This window comes from Odocoileus virginianus, chromosome 25, assembly GCF_023699985.2.
Source record: "Odocoileus virginianus isolate 20LAN1187 ecotype Illinois chromosome 25, Ovbor_1.2, whole genome shotgun sequence".
NCBI classification, from domain to species: Eukaryota; Metazoa; Chordata; class Mammalia; order Artiodactyla; family Cervidae; genus Odocoileus; species Odocoileus virginianus.
Genome location: NC_069698.1, coordinates 13,761,205 through 13,784,016, shown reverse-complemented (window position 1 = coordinate 13,784,016; position 22,812 = coordinate 13,761,205). Strand labels below are relative to the sequence as shown.

The 22,812-nt window shown below is 35.6% G+C and overlaps 1 protein-coding gene across 2 annotated transcripts in view; it reads left to right on the top strand.

Moving 5' to 3' along the window:
* ARL6 (ARF like GTPase 6) overlaps positions 1 to 22,812 on the top strand; it is a 33,293-nt gene that overhangs the window by 729 nt on the left and 9,752 nt on the right. The window contains exons 2-7 of one of the 2 annotated variants that reach the window (XM_020879872.2): positions 279 to 419; positions 2,898 to 3,047; positions 10,777 to 10,838; positions 11,236 to 11,304; positions 14,773 to 14,867; positions 21,052 to 21,181. In XM_020879872.2, coding sequence (XP_020735531.1) covers positions 2,925 to 3,047; positions 10,777 to 10,838; positions 11,236 to 11,304; positions 14,773 to 14,867; positions 21,052 to 21,181 — 479 coding nt within the window. In that variant the 5' untranslated portion in view covers positions 279 to 419; positions 2,898 to 2,924. The remainder of the gene's footprint in view (positions 1 to 278; positions 420 to 2,897; positions 3,048 to 10,776; positions 10,839 to 11,235; positions 11,305 to 14,772; positions 14,868 to 21,051; positions 21,182 to 22,812) is intronic. The other variant, XM_020879870.2, reaches the window with a different exon arrangement.

Here is a 22,812-nt window from a genome sequence, read left to right as displayed (position 1 = left end):
CATCAAAAACTGAAAGCTGAATAAAAATGTTTATTGGGGGTTGGAAGAGTGTTCTGTAATTCTCCCTGAAAACATTTTTTATAGAGTTACAAAGTACCTCATGGTGTTTCCTTTGCTCGACTCCTCGCTCCCTGTAGCCTACCTTCCAAGCTCTTAACTGTGGATAACATCCAAGTTCTTCATAATTTTTCTGGCAACAAGTTAAAAAATCCTTTAGAAAGCAGTTTCTGGGACTTTCCTGGCGGTTCAGTGCTTGAGACTGCGTGCTTCCACTGCAGGGAGCACAGTTTCCATCCCTGGTTGGGGAACTGAGATCGTCACATGCCCACGCGCGACCAAAAAAAAAGAAAAAAAGCTGTTTCTCAGGTAACAGCTAAGGGAATTTTATCGTCTGGTGTGCAGAGAGAGGAAACAGTAAGGTAAGAAACTGGAAAGGTGGATTGGTGCCAAATTATGTACAAGTTTAAAAGATATGCATGAAATTTTAGGCTTTATTCTAAAAGCTTCAAATTCTCAATAGTGACTCTACCTCAGAAAACACTGTGTGGTGCTTTAAAATACAGATGCCCTGATTCCATCTTCAGAAATACTAATCCAGTCAGCTGACTCCAGTGCGCAACCAGGGTTGAGAATCATGACTATAGGACTTTAATTGTATCTCCTCCTGTGCACCCAGGACATGGCTAATGAATACTGAGTGACTTAAACTGTTACCTTTTATTTCCTTGTTTCATACATGCAAAAAGTAAATTTATAAAAATAACGTTACTAAAAATAGAAGCATATATAAGGCTATGTGATAGTTGTTTATAAAGCAACTTCAAAAATGCAATTATATCTTTTAGAACATCTGACTTCTCTTTTAAATTGTGTGTCCCAACGCATTTCAGTGGCAAGCATCACGTGTTTGATAATCCAGGAAAAGGGAACGGAAAATCAAAATCTAAGGTTCTGTGAAAAAACAAATATTCAGATATCAGGCTTTTAACAATCAATGCCCTGCTCAGAGGGGGGATGATACAAGAAGTGGTCATATTTTTTAAATATTCAAAATCCCATCAGAAATGAAAAACAAGATACAAGACTATATCAATATGCTTAGTATAATTAATAGCAAAGTGAGTAATGGCAAATTTAAATTAAAATGATCTGTATGAATTGTTTCATGATATCAAAAGGCTAACTTAAAGTAGATTCTGCAAATGCCTGTCCTTAAGCTGAGATTTAAAGGAATGGATTGAGTGAGATTTGAATCTCTACCACAAGGAGAAAAGTTGATTCAAGCAGCACAAGCGGAGTATCTCAAATGAAACCCATTCCTTGGGTAAGACAGCGGTGGCCATTGTTTGGGTAGGGCACTGTACCTTCCCTTCTGCACCTCATTTTCCAATTTCAGTTTTGAAATTTCTGTCTATAATGATCCCTGAAGGGGCCTAACCGAAATTGATGATGCAGCCTCCTTTCAGATGTAGTTGTTTTGGAAACTTATTTCAAGTTGCTGCATCCTCACATCCTCCTTCGAGGTATGGTCTTGCCTTTTTGGTATGGAACAAAAAATACTGAAGGACTGTAAGATGGCAAGTTTCTAGAACCTTAGAGATGAGACTAGTATTTAGAGAACTTTGAAAATGGTGGTTTGGAGGGTAATAGGAAATGTTTGGAATACAGGTATATTGTGGTTACTGCTGTAGCAGTCTCTGCCACAGTTGAAGGTTGCCAAAAGGGGTATGTATCTCTCTTCTCCCACCACATGTTTTGAGGGACTGGGATGGTGGTTTACCCAAAGGAAGTACCTTTGGGAATTTTCATTAGGAGATTTGAAGTCTAAATCTAACAGTACCTCGGAAGGGTATGAATAGCCATAAAGTTAACACATAGCCAGGCATATGTCATCAGTAATTTTACTTGACATCAGAATACTTACACATTTGCATTGCTGATGGAGTTTTTTTGAAAGTTTGCATTTGAAGGATTTTTTTCAAAGAAAGAATTGATAAATAAATGAGTAAGGACTTCAGGAACAAATTAACTTCAGGAACAAATTAACAAAGAAATTTTTATAGTATTTGAGAAAGGGAGATTAAAATGTAAGATGGGTATTTAACTCATATTCTTCACTAGTATACTAAAGTTCTTTTAAAAAAATAGTTAACAGGATATTTCATATAAGTTATAATTTCAAAGAAACAAAAATGTATTAAGGTTCCGTTTGTGTGTGTGAATTTTATACATAACCTTCCCAAATGGATTTGTGTTGACTTAGAAAAATAACAAGATATGTAAAGACCAAGGAAAAATTAAGATAAATATATCAGTTGGGATTTTTTGTTTCTGTCTAAATTGAATATAGTCAGGAAACAAAAATGGTGAATTTAATATTTATTACTTCATATTATTGCAAAATGCAGCAATGGGGTTAGCTTTAGAAAAAGATTTAGCCAGTGGACTGAGACAAGGCAGCCCAAAGTTTCAGTTTGTTTGTGATTCTGGTCTGCCTTCTACTTTCTGTTTTAGCAGCAGGCTCTGAATGAACATCACTGCCCATACATTTCCAGATTTCCAGAAAAGGCTGCAAATATTCTCAAGTATCACAAACAGTAGACTCCATAGGATACCACATTTTGTTCCTAAGTATTATAAGTTACAATAAGAAATGTACAGTTATTTCAAGGGCATTGTTCTGTGTTGCTGGGGGTTATTAGCTGCCAATCTGCATTCCAGTTAAGACTTCTTTCTGGTAATCAGCTTAAACTTTGTTTACTAAATGCAAAGGTACATTGACATGGTTTTCACAATATCACTGACTTTAAATTCTGAAAATTTGGGATACATATGCTCATATTCTCCATATTTAAGGTGCCGGTGTTAATATATATATTTTTTTCCCTGACTTGCAGCTGATTTGTGAATCCTTGCATCACATTATGGGATTGCTAGACAGACTTTCAGGCTTGCTTGGCCTCAAAAAGAAGGAGGTTCATGTTTTGTGCCTTGGGCTGGATAATAGTGGCAAAACAACAATCATTAATAAACTTAAACCTTCAAATGTAAGTATATTTATTGGATACATTATATATTTTCTGCTAAAGAAAGCTAATGGAGGATTATTTTGTCATTGTAACTTCATTGTCACATTATGAAATCTTGTTAAATTTGTGATACCTTTAGTAAAGTAATAAGTATCAGCCAACCATAACGTGAAATGTATTTTATGCTGGTATGTAGGTAAATCTTGACTATTTAAACTGGAATATTTTCCAAATGTCTTTTCTTCACAAAAGATCTTCAGAAATTTGTGGAGTTTACGTTCAGGTAGCATTGCCTTCGTCTTGACTCTCTCTCTACAAGAGGAGCAACACAAAGGGAAAGGTGAATCGTTTTCACAGATTCTGTGGGTAATTAGCCAGTTTCCCAAGGGTGTTGCATGCATATTGGTAATAGCAAGCAAGATGACTTTTAAGTCCTGTAAGTCATAAGTACATGAATGTACTGTTTAAATCAGTGAAATATATATATAAACTAGGACATTTACCACATAATGTATGAGTTACATTGTGCTGTGTGCCCAGTTGTGCCCCAGCTGTGTCCAACTCTTTGCAACCCCTTGGAGTATAGCCTGACAGACTCTTCTGTCCATGGAATTTTCCAAGCAAGAATACTGGAGTTGGTTGCCACTTCCTACTCCAGGGGATCTTCCCCACCCAGGGATCAAACCTCTTGTGCCTCCTGCATTGGAAGGCCAATTCTTTACTACTGTGCCATCTAGGAAGTGTAAGCTACAATTAGGTTCTGCTGTATGTAGAGAAAACCCACGTAACAGTGGAGTGCAGATGGAGGCTTCTTCTTCTGTCATCTCAGTAAGTCCAGAAGAAATATTCCAGGGCTGGTGTGGCAGCTGCATGGTCCAAACATCTTCCATCCTTCTTCTCTGCTATCCTAAGTGCCTTGTTTTCTTCAGGGTCCTCGGAATCTCCACATGGCCATCTTAGTTAACTATCCTCAGTTCAGTTCAGTCACTCAGTCATGTCTGACTCTTTGCGACCCCATGGACCGCAGCACGCCAGGCCTCCCTGTCCATCACCAACTTCCGGAGCCTACCCAAGCTCATGTCCATTGAGTCGGTGATGCCATCCAACCATCTCTTCCTCTGTCATCCCCTTCTCCTCCTGCCTTTGATCTTCCCCAGCATCAGGGTCTTTTCCAGTGAGTCAGTTCTTCGCATCAGGTGGCCAAAGTATTGGAGTTTCAGCTTCAACATCAGTCCTTCCAATGAACACCCAGGACTGATCTCCTTTAGGATGGACTGGTTGGATCTCCTTGCAGTCCAAGGGACTCTCAAGAGTCTTCTCCAACACCACAGTTCAGAAGCATCAATTCTTCAGCGCTCAGCTTTCCTTATAGTCCAACTCTCACATCCATACATGACTACTGGAAAAACCATAACCTTGACTAGACAGACCTTTGTTGGCAAAGTAATGTCTCTTCTTTTTAATATGCTGTCTATATCCTAACTTGCAGAGATGAGAAAAGAACAAGGCAAAAGAATAAGTCTTCCTGCCAAATAAGTCCTCCTTAAAGAGCTTACTCAAAAGCTTCCACTAAAGACTCTTTCACCTCACTGGCTACCCCACCTGTAAATGAGGCTGGATTTTTTTTTTTAAACAGGACATATTGCTGCTTCCATTAGTAACAGAGGTCCTGTAAGAACAAAAGAGGGGCTTCCTTGGTGGCTCAGTGGTAAAGAACCCACCTGCCAATGCAGAGAAGTGAGTTTGATCCCTGGGTTGTTAAGGTCTTACGAAGAAGGAAATGGCAACCCACTCAGTATTTTTGCCTGGGAAATCCCTGGACAGAGGAGCCTGGCAGACTACAGTTCATAGGGTTGCAAAGAGTCAGACATGACTTAGTAAACAACAACAAAGTATGAAAGAATAGGAGAGTGAATATGAGGTAAGCAGTTAACACTGACAGTTGTAAGTACTTTTATCTAGATAAAAACCATTAGTCAATCAATGGAAGATGTTGATGAAAAAATATATAGCCTGCATATAAATCTAGCAGGTGGTTCAAAATTAGGAAGCTGGTGCTCTTAATGACTGACAGGCTACATAGTAGGAAGCATTGCCCCTAAATAGGGTAATTGAAGGTGGACTTCATTGCCTCCAAATAGTGCTTCAGGTTGGGCAGAATGAGAACTCCTACTGTCCCCCACCACCTTTTCCCCAACAGCTTCAGTTTTACTTCTGTTTAGTTTGAGATTGCTCTCAAATTACAAAAATGCCATCATTTCTTGTGGTCACCATTCCCTTCTTCTACATGGGAGAATTTTCCATGTGAAACAACTAACTACTGGTGTATTTTCAGATGGCAGTTAGTTTGAGGCAGCTGGGATAAGAAGTTGAAAATGGGAGTTCCCCAGTCAAGTTGGAAATCAGCTGAAATAGGTGTGCTAAAGTCAGAGATTTAAAAAAAAAATAGCAGTTTTATTGAAAAAATTTTTGAGGGCAAGGTTTAGGTCTGGCCAGAGGACTTGCTAACACTCTCTTGAGTTATGCTTCATGTACCAGAATTCATGCTTTCCTCCTCAGGGAGAGATCCTGCTTATGTAGGTTTACTGCATGGTTAAGAACAGATGAGAATGCATGGTTTCAAGAAGCATGTGACTCTCAATGAGAGAGAGGCAGAACCAAGAATGTTGTTTACATTTCACAAACTGAGACGTCAAAGAAGTCCTCCCCACCCATGAAAAGGAATAAATTTAAAGAGGACAGATACAGCAGCTAGAAGTGTCATTTTTAAAAATGGGGTCTTCTCTATATGAAAGCAGAGGAAAAAGATTTCACCAATAAGGAAAGGAACAGGTTAAAAAGTCTGTCTCCTAACCAAGGTGATTGTAATAAATTTCTTGAACAGTCTTTAAGAAGAAGATATAGCAACCTACCCACTTGAATGGGGTCCAAATTGAATATAGAGAACCATACCCAGCTGTGGTTGGGTCCATAATTAGTTCCACGGATGGTTCAGCTATCAGTAGATCAACCTGGGCTAATATTAAGAAACTTAGTGGCTGGTGATGTGCAGCACTTGTGCAGGTCAGCCTAGTAGCATAAGGGAGGAAGATTATAAGGAAGTTCTTTAGGTAAGGTCCTATTCTATAGGAGATATTTTGATTTTTTTCCTACATCAAGGAATGTCTTCAAAAGTAATTTTTTTGTAAAACTTGTGTCAAATAAGTACAAAATTATTGAAACTAGAGTCACAGTAGTACCAAAGTGTGCCAGCCCCCTGGAGCCTGCTGTACTCAGATTGGCAGAAATGACATTCAAAGAACAAAATGGAAATTACGTTGTCTCTTTCCATCATCCCCAACAGTATAGTGATCTTCTGTCCCAAGACATGGTTATTACCGTAGGAATAATCTTCTTTGATATGGATGGGAGCAGCTTCTCTAAACAATATTGGTCATTTGGGGCAGCAGGGAAAGGAGACATCCTGAGCTCAGTCTACCATCTTAAAATATTCTAATATCCCAATTTCAGACTAGCCCTGTACAAGACTTGCTGACCCTGCCTAACACACTATACTAGTCAGGGAGCGGCTTCAGGAACATCTGGGCATGCAGCCAATTACTGAGGCTTTTTAATTAATCTTTTGCTTTCCAGCATATGCATTTCTCTGCTACCACTGGTGAATTATGAAACTAGCCTAGACTAGCTCCAGGTATATTTTTAAGGGGATCAAATAATTTCTGACACCACTTCCTGAGCCTTAATCTTTAGGCAACTATCCTGTCTCCCTCAGAACAATTGACCTCTGCCTTCTGAGGGCAGAATAAGAGCCCTAAAACCTGTCACCCAGGCACAGATAAAACACTTGGCTTCCTCCCTACCTTTGAACCCAAGAACAGTCTCTTGGGAGCTTGTATCCACTTTGAGAAATATTATTTTTAATGAATAAGGTGAGTAATAGAAATCAAAAAGCAGAGACATTACTTTGCCAACAAAGGTCCATCTAGTCAAGGCTGTGGTTTTTCCAGTAGTCGTGAATGGATGTGAGGGTTGGACTATAAAGAAAGTATAGCGCCAAAGAATTGATACTTTGAACTGTGGTGTTGGAGAAGACTCTTGAGAGTCCCTTGGACTGCAAGGAGATCCAACCAGACCATCCTAAAGGAGATCAGTCCTTAGTGTTCATTGGAAGGACTGATCAATACTTTGGCCACCTGATGTGAAGAACTGACTCATTGGAAAAGACCCTGATGCTGGGAATGATGGAAGGCAGTAGGAGAAGGGGATGACAGAGGATGAGATGGTTGGATGGCATCACCGACTCAATGGACATGAGCTGGGGTGGACTCTGGAAGTTGGTGACAGGGAGACCTGGTGTGCTGCTGTCCATGGGGTCACAAAGAGTTGGACACTACTGAGCGACTGAACTGAACTGAATAGAAATCTATGATCCTCTATTAGGAAAATGTCTTGAAAGAAATTACAAGTCTCATTTTAGAGTAAAATAGTCTCATACTTTTTTGCGGAGGGATAAAGTCAGTTTCTAGATAACTAGATACTTCCTGAGCCCAAACTAGTTTTTAATATTAAGCTCTGTCAATGTTCATTTGTTGTTAATTATGTTAAGGTTGCTGATCTTTTCTAAACTGATAAGGAGAGAAAAGAGGTACATTTTAACCTGATAGCTTTTCAAGAATCTGGTCTTAGTGTCATAGTAAGAGTTGTGCTCTATTAACACCTTTCTTCTAAAATTCTTTTGCCCCATTCCCCAACATAAATGCTCTCATTGTATCATGTCATCCAGTTTTATATTCTTAACATTTAAAACATTCTGCAATTGCTTCACATATTCAGTTGATAAGTTGTTTATTACATTTTTCTTCATCATAAAATTAAATTCATAAGAGCATAGATCTTACATTGTCCAATAATGTTGTTTAGTCACTAAGGCACGTCTGACTCTTTGTAACCCTATGGACTGTAGACTGCCAGGCTCCTCTTCATGGGATTGCCCAAATACCTAGAATATTTCTTAATAGTTAAATGTATTTTTGTACAAATGGACTGATGGGTGATTTTTTAATTTTCATTTTTGTGCAGGGAATGATTATTGATCATACCAAGGATATAGTTTTCAACAAATTTAGTAAAACTTACCAAATAGGGTCTCTCTTGGAAACCTTGTTCTAGTCTTACTGATATTGGTCTATTACTGGGCTGTCTCAGATGGCCTAATCCATTTAGGTAATAATTCCTGTTCTCTTTCCTTGGTTTGTAAGCATCCCCTGTCCAATTTAGAGAATCATCAGATGTATTTGTTCCTGAATAGAGCAGAGGGAAATTAATCAGTGAAGACTATTTCGGAATTCTTTAGAGGAAAATGAATCACACTTGAATCTGAAAGTACCAGCTCACATATCTTGTCCTGTCCTAATTAATTTGTGGAGTTTCTTCTTTCTAATTATCTTCCACTAGAACTTTAAAAGTGAAGAAAAGAAAAGAAAGTTGATTAATTTTACCCCTGTTAAAACAGCAAATTAAAGGGTAGCTTCTCTGGAAACAAAAAGAGTTTGTGAAGAAACTGGGTGGTTATGGACAGGCTGGGCCAATTTCTAATTACAGTTCAGTGATTAGAATTATAGTTCAAGGCTACTCATTTGAGCTATATTTTCTGAGATTTCTTTAAATGTTCAACTTTTTTTTATTATTGTTATTTTTTCCTAATAATAATAGGTGATGGTTTTATCACATTGGCACATGAAAATTCATAAAATCAAAACAGTATTGTATTTTAGGACAACAAAAATTAGGAAACTCTTTATTCCAAAGCTTTTTATACAATGAAGGACCCCTAAGATATGAGGTAAGAATCTGAGTAACAGAAAATAAATTCTGTCTAACATAGAGAGATTTTTGGAAGAGTACTAGGCAGCTCACAGAATGGAAGGGAAAGCTGAGTAATCAGATTTCAGAAAGCCAAAACCAGGGCTGCTCTGGGAAATCTTTTCACTAGCACGATACTGTTAAGGTGACCAAGCTCCAGGGACCTTTCACCTTATGTCTTTCCATTTGAATTTTAAATTTTCTGGAGTAAACTACCAAAGTGAACATAATGATGTAAGGCAGCAATTTTCCCTCTACTCCTCCTCTTTTTACATAAAAGCAAAGTGATGAACTCAAAGGGGAATTTTTTTTTTTAGGTTACACTTTTGGCAGTATGAAGAAGACGGGTACAAAACTGAAATCAGTGAGCTTGTAATTCTTAATGATAACAACCATTTGTTGAGTGTTTACTATGGACCAGACACTGGTATCTTGCATCTATTAATTTACTTAATTCTCATGAAAACACTAAGAGTTAAGGGTAGTAATGATATATTTTACATTTGAGAAAACTCAGGCTTAGAGAAGTAACTTGTTTATATGGTGTATTAGCAGTTAGAGGTGATCAGGAGGCTGCTGTAGTAATTTGAAGCAAGAAATGATGGGCACCTAAGCTAAGTTAGTGAGCCAGAATCAATAAAGCTTAGAGAATTGTTGTATAGGGGATGTAAAAAAAGGGAAGGAGTCAAGAATAACTTCTAGACATCTGGGTCAGAAAGTGAATGGACTTCTATTCAAAAGGAGCAAGTTTTGATGGTAGAAGTATTAACTCAATTGCCTGCTAATTGCCAATTAAGTTAACTTAATCAACAAGTTAACTTGTCAATGTAAGGTCTTTTACTTGCCTGTGGATCCTTTCAGCAGGTCTCCCATTATACTCTGGCCCTCTTGCAGTCTCTTTTCCACTCAGTCTCCACCATGGCCCCGTGGCCCCATCTCTTGGTTACACACAGTCTTTCCCTTAGTAAATACATTTTAGACATACAGGCCTTCAACTCTCCTGAGTGGCGAGTTCCTGCCTTCCTTGCAATCATTGCCCTGGCTGTTTCCTTTGACTGGGTTGTCCTTTGCCCAGATCTTGTCATAGCTTTTTCCCTTCTTAACATTTACTAAGTGAGATGTCACCTCTCTCAGACAGGCTTGTTGCTAAACTACCTCTCCTCCACCCCATTGCCTCCCACCCTCAATCACCTTTCATTGCACTTGGCACTGTTCAAAATTGGTATCTTAGTTGTTTATTGCTGTTTACCTTCTCTAGATTATAAATTCCATGAGAGCAGAGACCATGTATATTCACCATGAAGACAATCCTCTGTAGCACACGTCCTGCTTGCTAAGTTGTTTCAGTCGTGTCTGACTCTCTGCAAACCCATGGACAGTATCCTGCCAGGCTCTTCTATTTGTGGGATTCTCAAGGCAAGAATACTGGAGTGGGTTGCCATGCCTGCCTCCAGGGGATCTTCCCGACCCAGGGATCGAACCCACCTCTCTTATGTCTCCTACATTGGCAGACAGGTTCTTTACCAGGAGTGCCACCTCGGAAGCCACTCTGTTCATTTGCAAACTCAATAAGTATGGAAGATTAGGAAGTCCTATATATGAGCTAAAAGAGAATTGTGAAACTATTTTAAGTTGGTGGTAACTTTCAGCAAGCCTCAAAATATGAATTAAGACACACATTATGCAGATTTATAATTAGTAAACCTTAAACTTCTATAAAGAATTCATACACAATGATCTTGCAAAAATTATGATTTTGTTTAATCTTTTCATTTTCTTAGTGGCTTATTTTAGAATTGGAAAAACTGGGTGCTTTACTTTTAACCTGAGGAAAAATGCATCTTTGGTAATTGCAAATTTCTAAACTCTGTCTCTTTTCTTAAAGGCTCAGTCTCAAGATATAGTTCCAACAATAGGATTCAGCATAGAGAAATTCAAATCATCTAGGTAATTCATTTTATTAAACTTGTGATTAAGAAGTTTTGGGTGAAAAATAGTATTAGATCTATCTAGTTATTCCTGCTACTCTTAGAAAAAGGAATCTGTTGTTTTAGAAGCTCACCAATGTTAAAATATTTGTACTATTATCCCTGGATTATTCTTCAGAATTTAGAGGTTAGATGAATCCTTACAATTTCACTAGCAAAGAAAAATATATTTTTATATGTTACTATTATAAAATCCTATTTATATTCAAGAAATTTATTCTGTGGCACTTGTACTTGAAAGCTGGCCCAGCTTGAGCATTGTATACTCAAGGGTGGTTTCTTTGATTGATAATAATTTAAAGTTTTAGTAGCTTATAATGTAGTGATTTTTTGTTATTGTTTGTTTTGTTTTATAGTTTGTCTTTTACAGTGTTTGACATGTCAGGTCAAGAAAGATACAGAAATCTCTGGGAACACTATTATAAGTAAGTATGTTTGCAAATGTTGGTTAACTAGATGGTTATATTTTAACAAGTAGTGATTAGAAATCCAAATGATTACATGGGCTAGGTTGCAATGTTTATTTTTATGTAATTTAAGTATACATCCTAAGTTTTTAAAAAATATATAATCATACTTGACTTTATTTGTCAAATGCTTCAGATTCTTCATAACTTTGGCCTTGCATGTTCTATTATCTGTTTTTAATGTCCTGTTCTACTCCACTTCTCTGCAGCTTAAGGTCGATATATTCATTCTTTAGGACTAGCTCAAAAGTCACCTGTGGAGATTCCATTTATTGTGGAGATGCCCAATTATTCTGGCTCCCTTGTTGGCACAGTACTTAACCATTCATATTTCTCTAATCTTATAACCATATAATCAAGGGGGTGGGATCTTTTTCTTATTCGGATTATTTCTTCAAGATGAAGTATGATTCTGGGCACACAGATCAGTAAATAATTAACGAATAAATTTAGTTAAAATAGCAGCACCAACAGTTGATCCATTTGTTCAACAAGCAGTTCTAAATGAGATGTTTTGCTGTGTATGCAAATCAGGTGCTCACCAGCTACTTCAGATTAACAGCTATCAAGTTGCTAGGATCCAAATATGCTATGTTTGTGGTATCCTACGTTAAATTCTCTGGGGGAAATGTGAGATGTTTTTGTTTTTAAGGCAACTTGAGTTTTCAGTATAGGATTTTTTTTTAATTCCTCTTCCAATTAATTGGTAAACAACTTTTTTAAAAAATGTATTTAATACTTTAAAAAAATTTTTATTACAGAAAATGCAATACTATGTAAAAAATAGTACTTAAGAAAATTTTTTTTCTGATTTTAACATTCTTTTTCTTTAAAGTCTTTTTGGAAGAAGTTAATGAATTCAGGAATATTTTAGATACACGGTGGAATGCTGAATATGGTTACTGTTCAGAAATTTACAGTAATAGTAAATTTCCTGTAGCTATATTTTTCTGATTGTGAAAGAACAAGTGCGTTTTAATCTATTAGACTGAAAAAAGGTTAAAAAAGATTAAGTCTACTGTTGGCAAAACAAGCTACTCTTACAGATAATGTAACATCTTTTTTAGGGTAATTTTTCAATATCTGTTAAAATGAAAAATGTTCATACCCTCCAGCCATAATTTTTGCTTTCAGGAAAGTACAGGTGACTGGGACTGCTGGGCAAACATATACATAAAAGAATGTGTGTTGAGAATTATTTATAATGATATTTTGTCATATCTCAGTTATATAAAGAAAATTATTCTTAATAAAAATGTATGCTTGATATATATTGAGAGAGAAGAAAATTCTTAGTGTAATATGTACTGCATCATTAATAGCATTTGTTTTGGTACTAATGAAACTGTAAAGGAAGTTTACTTTGTCATTTATTTGATTCTGTAATGTTAATTATTATATAGTTTTTGCATATTACTCTTTGAATATAAAAAAGTAATAAAGCCTAAGATATAAGGAGTGCATATCAGGAAATGTTTAGAAAGTATATCTTTTGAGTATGTTTCTTCTGTTTTGAAATAACATTTAACATAAACTGAGAAAGGAGCCTTCTAAAGTATGCACCATGTGCTGTATAGTTTTCATTTAACATTCTATGATAAGTCAGGAAAAAATAAAAAGAATGTAACTTTCATGGCAACCTAATATTTTCTTATATTCTTTCCTCTGCCAAAATTTACTTAATCATTTCTGTTTTTGGACATGAAGGTTGTTCTCAGTTTTGGAAGATGATAAACAGTTCTTCAGTTAACATATTACTGTATAAATCTTTGTCATACTTCATGTTTCCTTAGTATAAATTTCAGAAATGAAATTACTGGCTCAAAGTGACGAAATGTTTTTAAAGCTCTTGATATGTATTTCCAATTGTATCAGTTTTTATATCCACTGGTAATGTATGACTGTAATAAAGTGCATTCATCTTTTTAAATGATAGCAGACAATGGTATTAAAAAGTTGTTTTATTTTTTTATATGCATGTGAGTACTAATGACATTGAACTTTAAAAATCTTGATTTATGACTGGAATAAGTCACAAAAATATATAAATGTCTAATAAATATATGAAAGTATATTGAACTTAACAAGAAATTAATAAAATGCAAAGTAAAATAATATGCTGTTAGGATGGTAAAAAATTGAAAAGAATAAGAGCCATGCTGGCCAGGGAGTGGGAACAGTGCTGATAGTATTATAAAATTGCTATAGCATTTCTAATTTGTCAGTGTTTATCTAAAACTTTAAATTATGTGTGTATTCCTAGGCATTCTGTTCCTAAGAAGAGATCTTAAAGTATCAAGAAATTTTTTAAATGTATTTGGGAGGATGTTTATCCCAGAGTTTTTCATAGTAATGAAAATTGGAAGTATTCTATGAAGCCCAACAATAGAAGTTTGATACAATATTTAATGACATACTCATTATACTTTACAGTATGATGAAAGATGTTATTGAAAGACGTCGTTCAAAAAAAACTGTTGAAAGCTTCTTTATGCTTTAATGCTTCATGTAAAAGTAGTTCAAACTATACTATAAAAAAGATCAAGGAAGTGTACATATATATATCAGAAAGGCAGAATAAAACAGCAAGATTCCATTTAAGTACAGATGTAGATATTCGTATATGAATATTCTTGCTTGGAAAATTCCATGTACAGAGGAGCCTGCCAGGCTGCTGTCCATGGGGTTGCAAAGAGTTGGACAGGACTGAATGCACATGCATACACACATGTACAAAGTAAATGTTGAAAACGGTTTATTTGCAAATATTAATGATTGTGCCTGTGTAATGGGATTATGTTTTTACCTTTTATTTTTTAATTTAATTTATGACCATGCTAAGTTCGTTGCTGCACACGGGCTTTCTCTAGTTGCAGTGATCCGGGGTTACTTTGTAGTTGGAGTATGCGGGCTTCTCTTTGTGGGGGCTTCTCTTATTGCAGAGCGTGGGCTCTGGGCTTCAGAAGTTGAGGCGCTTTGGCTCAGTAGTTGTGATTCACAGGCTCTAGAGTGTGGGTTCAGTGATTGTAGCGCATGGGCTGAGTTACTCTGCATAATGTGGGATCTTCCTGGATCAGGGAATCAAACCCCTGTCCCCTGCATTGGCAGGTGGATTCTTAACCACCAGGGAAGCCCACCTTGTTATTTTTTTAAATTATGAAATGAGTCATTAAATTTACCACGTTATTATCCAAATGAATAAAAATTACTTTACATGAAATGTGACTAATTTGGTTAATATATTAACCAAAATATGGCAGTATTAATTACTCATATAAACTAGTAAGGAACAGCACCAACGCCTATAACGACAAATCATCATAGGACATGAAAACATAATAAACGGTTTAAGATATGCAAATGAATCATTAATGTAAAAAAAATGTTTGTTTATCATTAATTTTTCTCGTTCTGTGTATTACACAGAGAAGGACAAGCCATTATTTTTGTCATTGATAGTAGTGATAGCTTAAGAATGGTTGTGGCCAAAGAAGAACTTAATACTCTTCTGAATCACCCAGGTACGTGTGTGTGTCTTCAGTCTGTGATGTCTGTGCTTTGGGGTCATGTGTGATAGTTTGTTCTTTGATGTCAGCAAAACATGTTTACACTGTATAGTCTTATTTAAATTTTTTTAATTTTAAAGCATATTAATTATGTGAAATTAGCAATACCATATATAGATTTTTTAAATTTCAAAGCCATTTGCAGTGTTTTCCAGGTCTTTGATCTGTTATTTTCTGAAATTAAAAGTGCCCTTTTTTCCTGATCATGTAAATAATGTGTCAGTAGAAAAGCAGATGAACAGAAAAAGAATAAGAGTGAAAGTAAAAATTGATGTTCCAACACATTAAAATTTTTTTGGTTGCCATCTTTACATAGGTGTGAATGTGTAATCACAGTATTTCTTAGATATTTATTGTGAGAATTCTTTTAAAACAAATCTTTTCTATTTTTAAATTACCACCAGCCCTCGAATTCCCTTTTAAGATAATAGCATTAACAATTTGGTACTTTTTCTTTCCTACCTTTGCTTATAATTTCGTATCATATATATATATATATATGCACAGATACATCAACATATATACACACACATCAGCATATACAGGTACCAAAGATGTATACAGTTACCCCTTGGTATCTATGGGGGATTTGTTCTAGGATCCCTAAGGATACCAAAAGCTGTGGTTGCTCATGTCCCTTATGTAAAACAGTAGTATTTGCATAGAACCTATGGGCATCCTCTCATGTATTTTAAACCATCTCTAGATTGCTTATAATACATAACACAATGTAAATACTGTGGCTCAGATGGTAAAGAATCTGCCTGCAACGCAGCAGACTCAGGTTCGATCCCTGGGTTGGGAAGATCCCTTGGAGAAGGGGTCTGCAGTCCATGGGGTCACAAGAAGTCAGACATGACTGAGCAACTAATAATACAATGTCAACGCGTGGTAAATTCAAGTTTTATTTTCAGGAACTTTCTGTAATTTTTTTCCCTGAGTGTTTTCCATCCATGGTTGGTTGAATCTGTGGGTGTGGAGTCCACAGATACAGAGGGCCAACTATAATAGGGTTGGGGGCTATGAGGACTGTCATCATTACTTACTAGAACAGGATCATATTCTGTATACTCTTCTGCATCTTCCTATTCTCAAATATCACTGCATGGTGGAAATCCTTCCAAGTCAAATTGCGTGTATACAATTATTCTTTTAATGATGCCTAACATGCCATACTATGAATGTATCATGGTTTATTCAGTCATTTGCCTGTTGCTAGATATTCCTTCCCTCCCACCCCTCAGGAGTTCTCAGTACTGTTGTGGAATTCTGCATTTCTAGCCTTGCTCTTGCAGAAAGATTGAAGTGACCTTTGTACCAGTACTTTTAGAAGAGGATTTTTAGAAAATGGTTTAAAAGAAATGCAGATTTGTTAGAATAAAAGCAGAAATAGTATGTGGCCTTCTAAGAATTCTTTCTGCTTAACCACAATATCTTTGGTATTTTTATTAGACAACCTAAAGTTTATTCAAATATGTGGAGGGAAAACTATCCAACCTGTGCTTTTTCTGTGACTTTTTCACTTTTAAAAACTTATCTTTATCTGGGTTGAGAAGGCATTTTTGATTCTACATCCCCTTTTTGTTAATCTTTCCCCTTTCTCCCCAAAAAAAGTCATGACATTGACTAAAACATGAAATACGTCTTACAACATCTGCTTTAAATAAATACAATGGGAACCTTAATTTCCTCAACTAAAGCCTTATCCATGTATCTATATATACTTACTGATGCATTTATTTTATAGGTTAGATTCCCAAAAAAGGAATTTCTCAACTGAAATATATATTGAACATTTTTTTAATTGATGTATAATATGTAATACAGAGAAATGCTCCAATCTTAAGTATACAGTTCTGTAATTTTGACAAATGTGTATATTCATGTAACTGTTCTTGTCTATACACTCCCAGACAAGAAACAGAACATTTTCATCACCCTCTTAAGTTCTTTCATGCCCCTTTCCAATCAGCACCCCCTACAAGGGGCCAGAAGAGCCACTAATCTGATTTCAATCTCAAAAATTTTGCCTTTTTTACAATTTCATATAGATGGTGGGAAAAAGTACATACCTTTTTGTGCCTCGACTTTTACATTCAGTGTAATGTTTTGGGGAGTCGCCCATGTTGTTGTATGTATCACTTGTTTACTCCTTTTATTTGCTTTGTAATATTTTATTATATGACTGTAACGCAGTTTGTTTATCCAGTGTTTAGTAATTGATACCTGAACTGTTCCTAGTTTAGGGCAATTATGAATAAAGTTGGTGTGAACATTTTTTGAAATATAATTGACATATAATTTTATATCAGTTTCAGGTATTCAGCATAGTGATTTGATATTTGTATATACAGTTAATCTTTGAACAACTAGGATTTGAACTGCACAGGTCTACTTACATGTTGCTTTTTTTCAAATAATGCCACAGTAGTACTATATGATCCAAAGTTGACTGAATCCACAAGTGTGAAACCACAGAGGGCCAGCCATGAAGTTATTCACAGATTTTTGAATGTGCAGAGGTTAGAGCTCCAACCCCCACATTGTGCCAAGGTCAACTGTACTGTGAAATGATCACCACAAGTCTAGTTAACATCCATCAGGACACATAGTTAGAAAATTTTTTTTTCATGTGATGAGAACTTTTAAGATATACTCTTAGCAACTTTCAAATACCCAATACAGTATTACTAACTGTAGTCTCCATGGTATACATTACATCTCATAAATTATTTCATGACTGGAAGTTTGTACATTTTTTACCCCTTTCATGCATTTCAAGCTCTCTCCACCCCAGGCACCTCTGGCAACAACCAATTTCTTCTCTGCATCCATCAGTTTGTTTTCTTTAGACATTTTTTGTCTTCTTTAGATTTCACATGTGAGATCATACGGTATTTGTCTTTTTCTGACTTACTTCACTTAGCATAGTGGATTTCGTTCTGTCATTTTCTGTCTTGTAATGGCCTCTTCTGATTTTGTATTAGGGCTGTGGAGACCTCGTAAAATAACTGGAAGAGCAGTTGCTTCTCCTCTTTTTATTTTTTTTTTTATGTTTTGAATTTGTGTAGAATTGGTATTATTTCTTAAGCATTAAATAAAATGAAGCCATCTGGTTTAGGATTTTGTGTGTATGTTGGGGGCATGAATTATAAATTCAGTTTCTTTAAATGAAATAGGGCTATTAAAGTTCTATATTTCTTCTTGGGTCACTTCTAGTAATATATAATCAAATCTGTTAATTCGTTAGCTTATATAAGTTGTGAGATTTATTGGCATAAAATTGTATCATCCTCTCATTATCCTTTTAATGTCTTTAAGACCTGTATGATATACATATTTTCTTTGATTTCTAATATTGGTAATTTATGTTTCCTCCCTTTTTTATTGTTCCATCTTTTAGAGAGTTTGTGGTTTTACTAATTTTCCAAGAAAAACTTTTAACTTTGGCAGTTTCCTCTGTGGATGTGTCTTTTTCAGGTTTCATTAATATCTGCTCTTTTTTAATTACAAATTTTTGTTTTTATTTTGAACTTCCTGTACTTAAATTGAATTTCATTTTCTCTTTATCTTTTTCAGATTGAAGTAGAAATTGTTGATTTTATATATTCTTATAAAACATTTTATATCTACCTTTTATAATAAAAGCATTTAAAGCAATACATATTTTCTGAGGATTTAACTATCTCACAAATTCTGATGTATTTCTTTATTATTTGGCTCAAAGTATTTTCTAACTTACCTTGCAAATTCTTCTTTGATGCTTGGGTTATTTAGTTGTGTATTATTATTTAATTTCCCAAATATTTGGAATTTTCTAGGTGTCTCTTTGTTATTGATTTCTAATTTAATTCTATTTGATCAAATAACCTATTTCAAAGATTTTCATTCTTAGAAATATATGGCCTAACACATATGGTTGAGTATGGTGAATGTTTCATCTGCAATTCCATAGAATGTGTATCTTGCTTTACTTGGGTGAAGAGTTCTGTAAATATCAGTTGATAGTGTTATTCACATCTTCCATATCCTTTTATTGTGGAAGAGTTGATGTACAGTATCATATAAGTTTCACATGTACAACATGATGATCCAGTTTTTTAAGTTGTGTTGTATTTATACTAAATACAAAATATGGCCTGTATTCCCTGTGTCACACAATATGTTCTTGTAGCATGTTTGTTTTATACGTAGTAGTTTGTTCCTCTTAGTCCCCGACCCCTAACCTCTCTCCCACCCTCCCCTCTCCCCAGGGGTAGCCACTAGTTTGCTCCCTGTGTCTGAAGTCTGTTTCTTTTTTTGTTAACATTCAGAAGCTTGTTGTATTTTTTTAGATTTTACATATAAGTGGTGTCATACAATATTTGTCCTATTTCATCCAGCATACCACCCTCCAAGTCCATCTATGTTGTTGCAAATGGTAATATTTAATTCTTTTTTATGGCTGAGTAGTATACCATTGTATGTATGTACCACATCTTTATCCATTCATCGGCTAAGTACATTTAGGTTGCTTCTATTTATTTATTTATTTTTAGGTTGCTTTTATATCTTAGCAATTTTAAATAATGCTGCTGTGAGCATTAGGGTGCTTGTATCATTTCAAAGATTGTTATTTTTTTTATTTTATAAATACCTAAGAGTAGAATTATTGACTCACGTGGTAGTTATATTTTTAGTTTGCTGCTGCTGCTGCTGCTGCTAAGTCGCTTCAGTCGTGTCCGACTCTGTGCGACCCCATAGACGGCAGCCCACCAGGCTCCCCTGTCCCTGGGATTCTCCAGGCAAGAACACTGGAGTGGGTTGCGATTTCCTTCTCCAGCGCATGAAAGTGAAAAGTGAAAGGGAAGATGCTCAGTCGTGTCTGACTCTTAGCGACCCCATGGGCTGCAGCCTACCAGGCTCCTCCATCCATGGGATTTTCCAGGCAAGAGTACTGGAGTGGGGTGCCATGGCCTTCTCCAGAAACCTCAATTCTGTTTTCCATAGTAGCTGCACCAGTTTCCATTCCAGCTAACAGTGTACAAGAGTTCACTTTTCTGTGCATCCACACCAATATTTATTATTTGTGTTCTTTTGGACCTCAGCCATTCTAAAAGAGAGATGTAAGGTGATATTTCCTGGCAATTTTAATTTGCATTTTTAGTATATATCTATTAAGTTAATCTAATGTGTCTTTTAAGGCTGCTGTTTCCTTACTGACTTTCTACGTGAATGATCTGTCCATTGATGGAAGGGGGACATTAAAGACCCCTTGCTATTATTGTGTTGCTGTCAATTTCTACATCTATTAATATTTGCCTTGTATGTTTAACCTCTCCTATGTTGGGTACATACATATTGACAGCTGTCTTTATCTGCTTGAATTGATCCCGTGAGCACTGTCCTTTAGTGTCCTCCTTTGCCTCTTTTTATAGTTTGAGTCTCTTGGGTCTGATATATGCATTGCTGCCCCACCGTTTTTTTTTGTTTCCATTTGCATGAAATATCTTTTTCCATCCTCTCACTTTCAGTTTGTTTCTTTGGATTTGAAGTGAATCTCTTATAGGCAACTTATGTATGGGTCTTTTTCAAAAAATCCACTCAGCCACCCTATGTCTTTTGACTGGTCCATTTACATTCTTATCCTCCTTCTGTAATATTTCTATTTGAAGTTTTCTTTGTGTTGACAGTAAAAATGAAACAAAATGTTTGACTTTTTGCTAGGTGCTGTTCAGTAACTGTTTAATGAGCCCTCCACTCCCACCTCATCCATCTTTGGTTTACAGTTCCAACAAGAGGGCAGATAATCTTACTTCCCTTGTAACTCAGCTGGTAAATACTCCACCTGCAATGAGGGAGACCTGGGTTCAAGCCCTGGGTTGGGAAGATCCCCCTGGAGAAGGGAAAGGCTACCCACTCCAGTATTCTGGCCTGTAGAATTCCGTGGACTGTGCAGATAACCTTAGGAAGAAGTGTATTTTAAATTTTGTTATCACTTAAATACATGCTTGACAGTATATGCCTTTAAATGCTTATGTATATGTGATATAGGAAGAAGTGATCAGAAGACAATTTTAGTGGATTTCAGTTTTAAGGATTTTGGAGAAGATAACTGAAAAAGCTAGAAGTGTGATGATAGTCTTATTTTCTCTTTTAGATATTAAGCACCGTCGAATACCAATCTTATTCTTTGCAAACAAAATGGATCTTAGAAATGCAGTGACATCTGTAAAAGTATCTCAGTTGCTGTGTTTAGAGAACATCAAAGATAAACCATGGCATATTTGGTAAAGTCTTTTATTTACATTTCATTTTATCATTCTGAAAAAATCTCCAACTTCAGGGTTTTTTTTACAAGCTCACTATATAAGTGACTTAGCATGGTAGGATGAAAGGTAAAGATTATGTTTTGTAAAACTGTAGTGTTGCAGGTATTCAGTAATACATTATTGTTAAAACCTTTCAAATCTTTTTAGGGATAGAAAAACAAAAACAACTCTTTAAAAGAATTAACTTAACCAATCTGCTTACTTACCCAGCTTCAACCACACTAATTTCTTTCTTCACACTGAATCAACCAACCACAGTTCCATCTCAAAGCATTTGCTCTTGTTACTCCCTTTTTCTGAATCATTCTTTAAAATAATTTTCCTGCTTACTATTGCACTTTTTTAAGAAAGAGACCTCTCGATAATTCTCTGAAACCTTACCCCCATCTCTTGTGGGTTTTTTTCCCCTTACTTTGCTTTATTCGTCTATTGCTATATAACCTCTTCTTTTTTTGTTTTCTCTTGTATAGTCCGTTAGTACTATGAGACCTGGGATTTCATTGATTTTTTTCACGCTGACACCCCCAGAGTAGTAACAGTGCCTGTTTAGTAGGTACCTCCTCATAGGTACTTAGGAGATACCCAATAAATACTTGTTTATATGAATAAACAGAAATATAAAAATCTGTCTTATTCGGACATACTTAAAATTGAACTCTTAAATAATTAGAGTCTGATATTATTATACATTTTTATTGGGAAAGCAGTTTCTTACTAATATATTTAATTCCAGTGTGTTTTTCTGCCAAAATATTCTGATAAGGATAACCAGAAGTTATATATTAGTATTTTAATGCCTACTGCTACCTTATTTTACATTAAGTTTCCCTCTCTTCACCCCCACCTCTCCGTGGAAGATATCCTTCTCCTCTATGGAGAAAGGCTGAACACAGAGGCAAAAAAATCTAGGAAAGAAAAAAGTGGTAGAACTCTTAGGAAAACTTTAAGAGCTAACCATGGTGCTGAAATAGTAACACTACAGCACTTGAGAAATCCCTTGAAATTTTTCAGTACCTAAGGCCACATATCATGAGTACAACCCTCCTTACTTTGGAAATCAGAGGAAAAATCAGTGTTTACTAAATTATTCTTGAGTTGGAATTTAAAGTTCTGTGGTATTTTGTTGGAAAAGAAAGGCATTTGGTGTAGAGAACTATCTTATGATCGAACCTTTCTATTTTTGTAAATCATACTTAAAATTATAATATCTAAAGTAGAAGAATTTAATTTTTGCCCTAAGTGTGCTGACTACATTAATGGAAAGTACAACATTCAAAATACGGGTCAATTCTAGTTAGTAATAGATGTAGTTTTTCTCTTAATTTTGAAGTAGAAATTAATTTTGCAAATGGAAAATGTCTTTCTCCTTAACAATTAGCCATTGAATTCTGTTAGGTTTATTTATTTAATTGTGACACCTTAACTTTTTTAGTAAGAGAAAAAATAATATCTAATGCTATAAGGATATGGACTTAGAGCATATTGCCAGTTTCTTTACTTTCTGTACAACTTGTAGAAGAATGCTAAGTTTTTCTTGTAAGTTTTTCTACAGTTTTTACTTCTTAATTCAAACTGGACATCTCACTAAG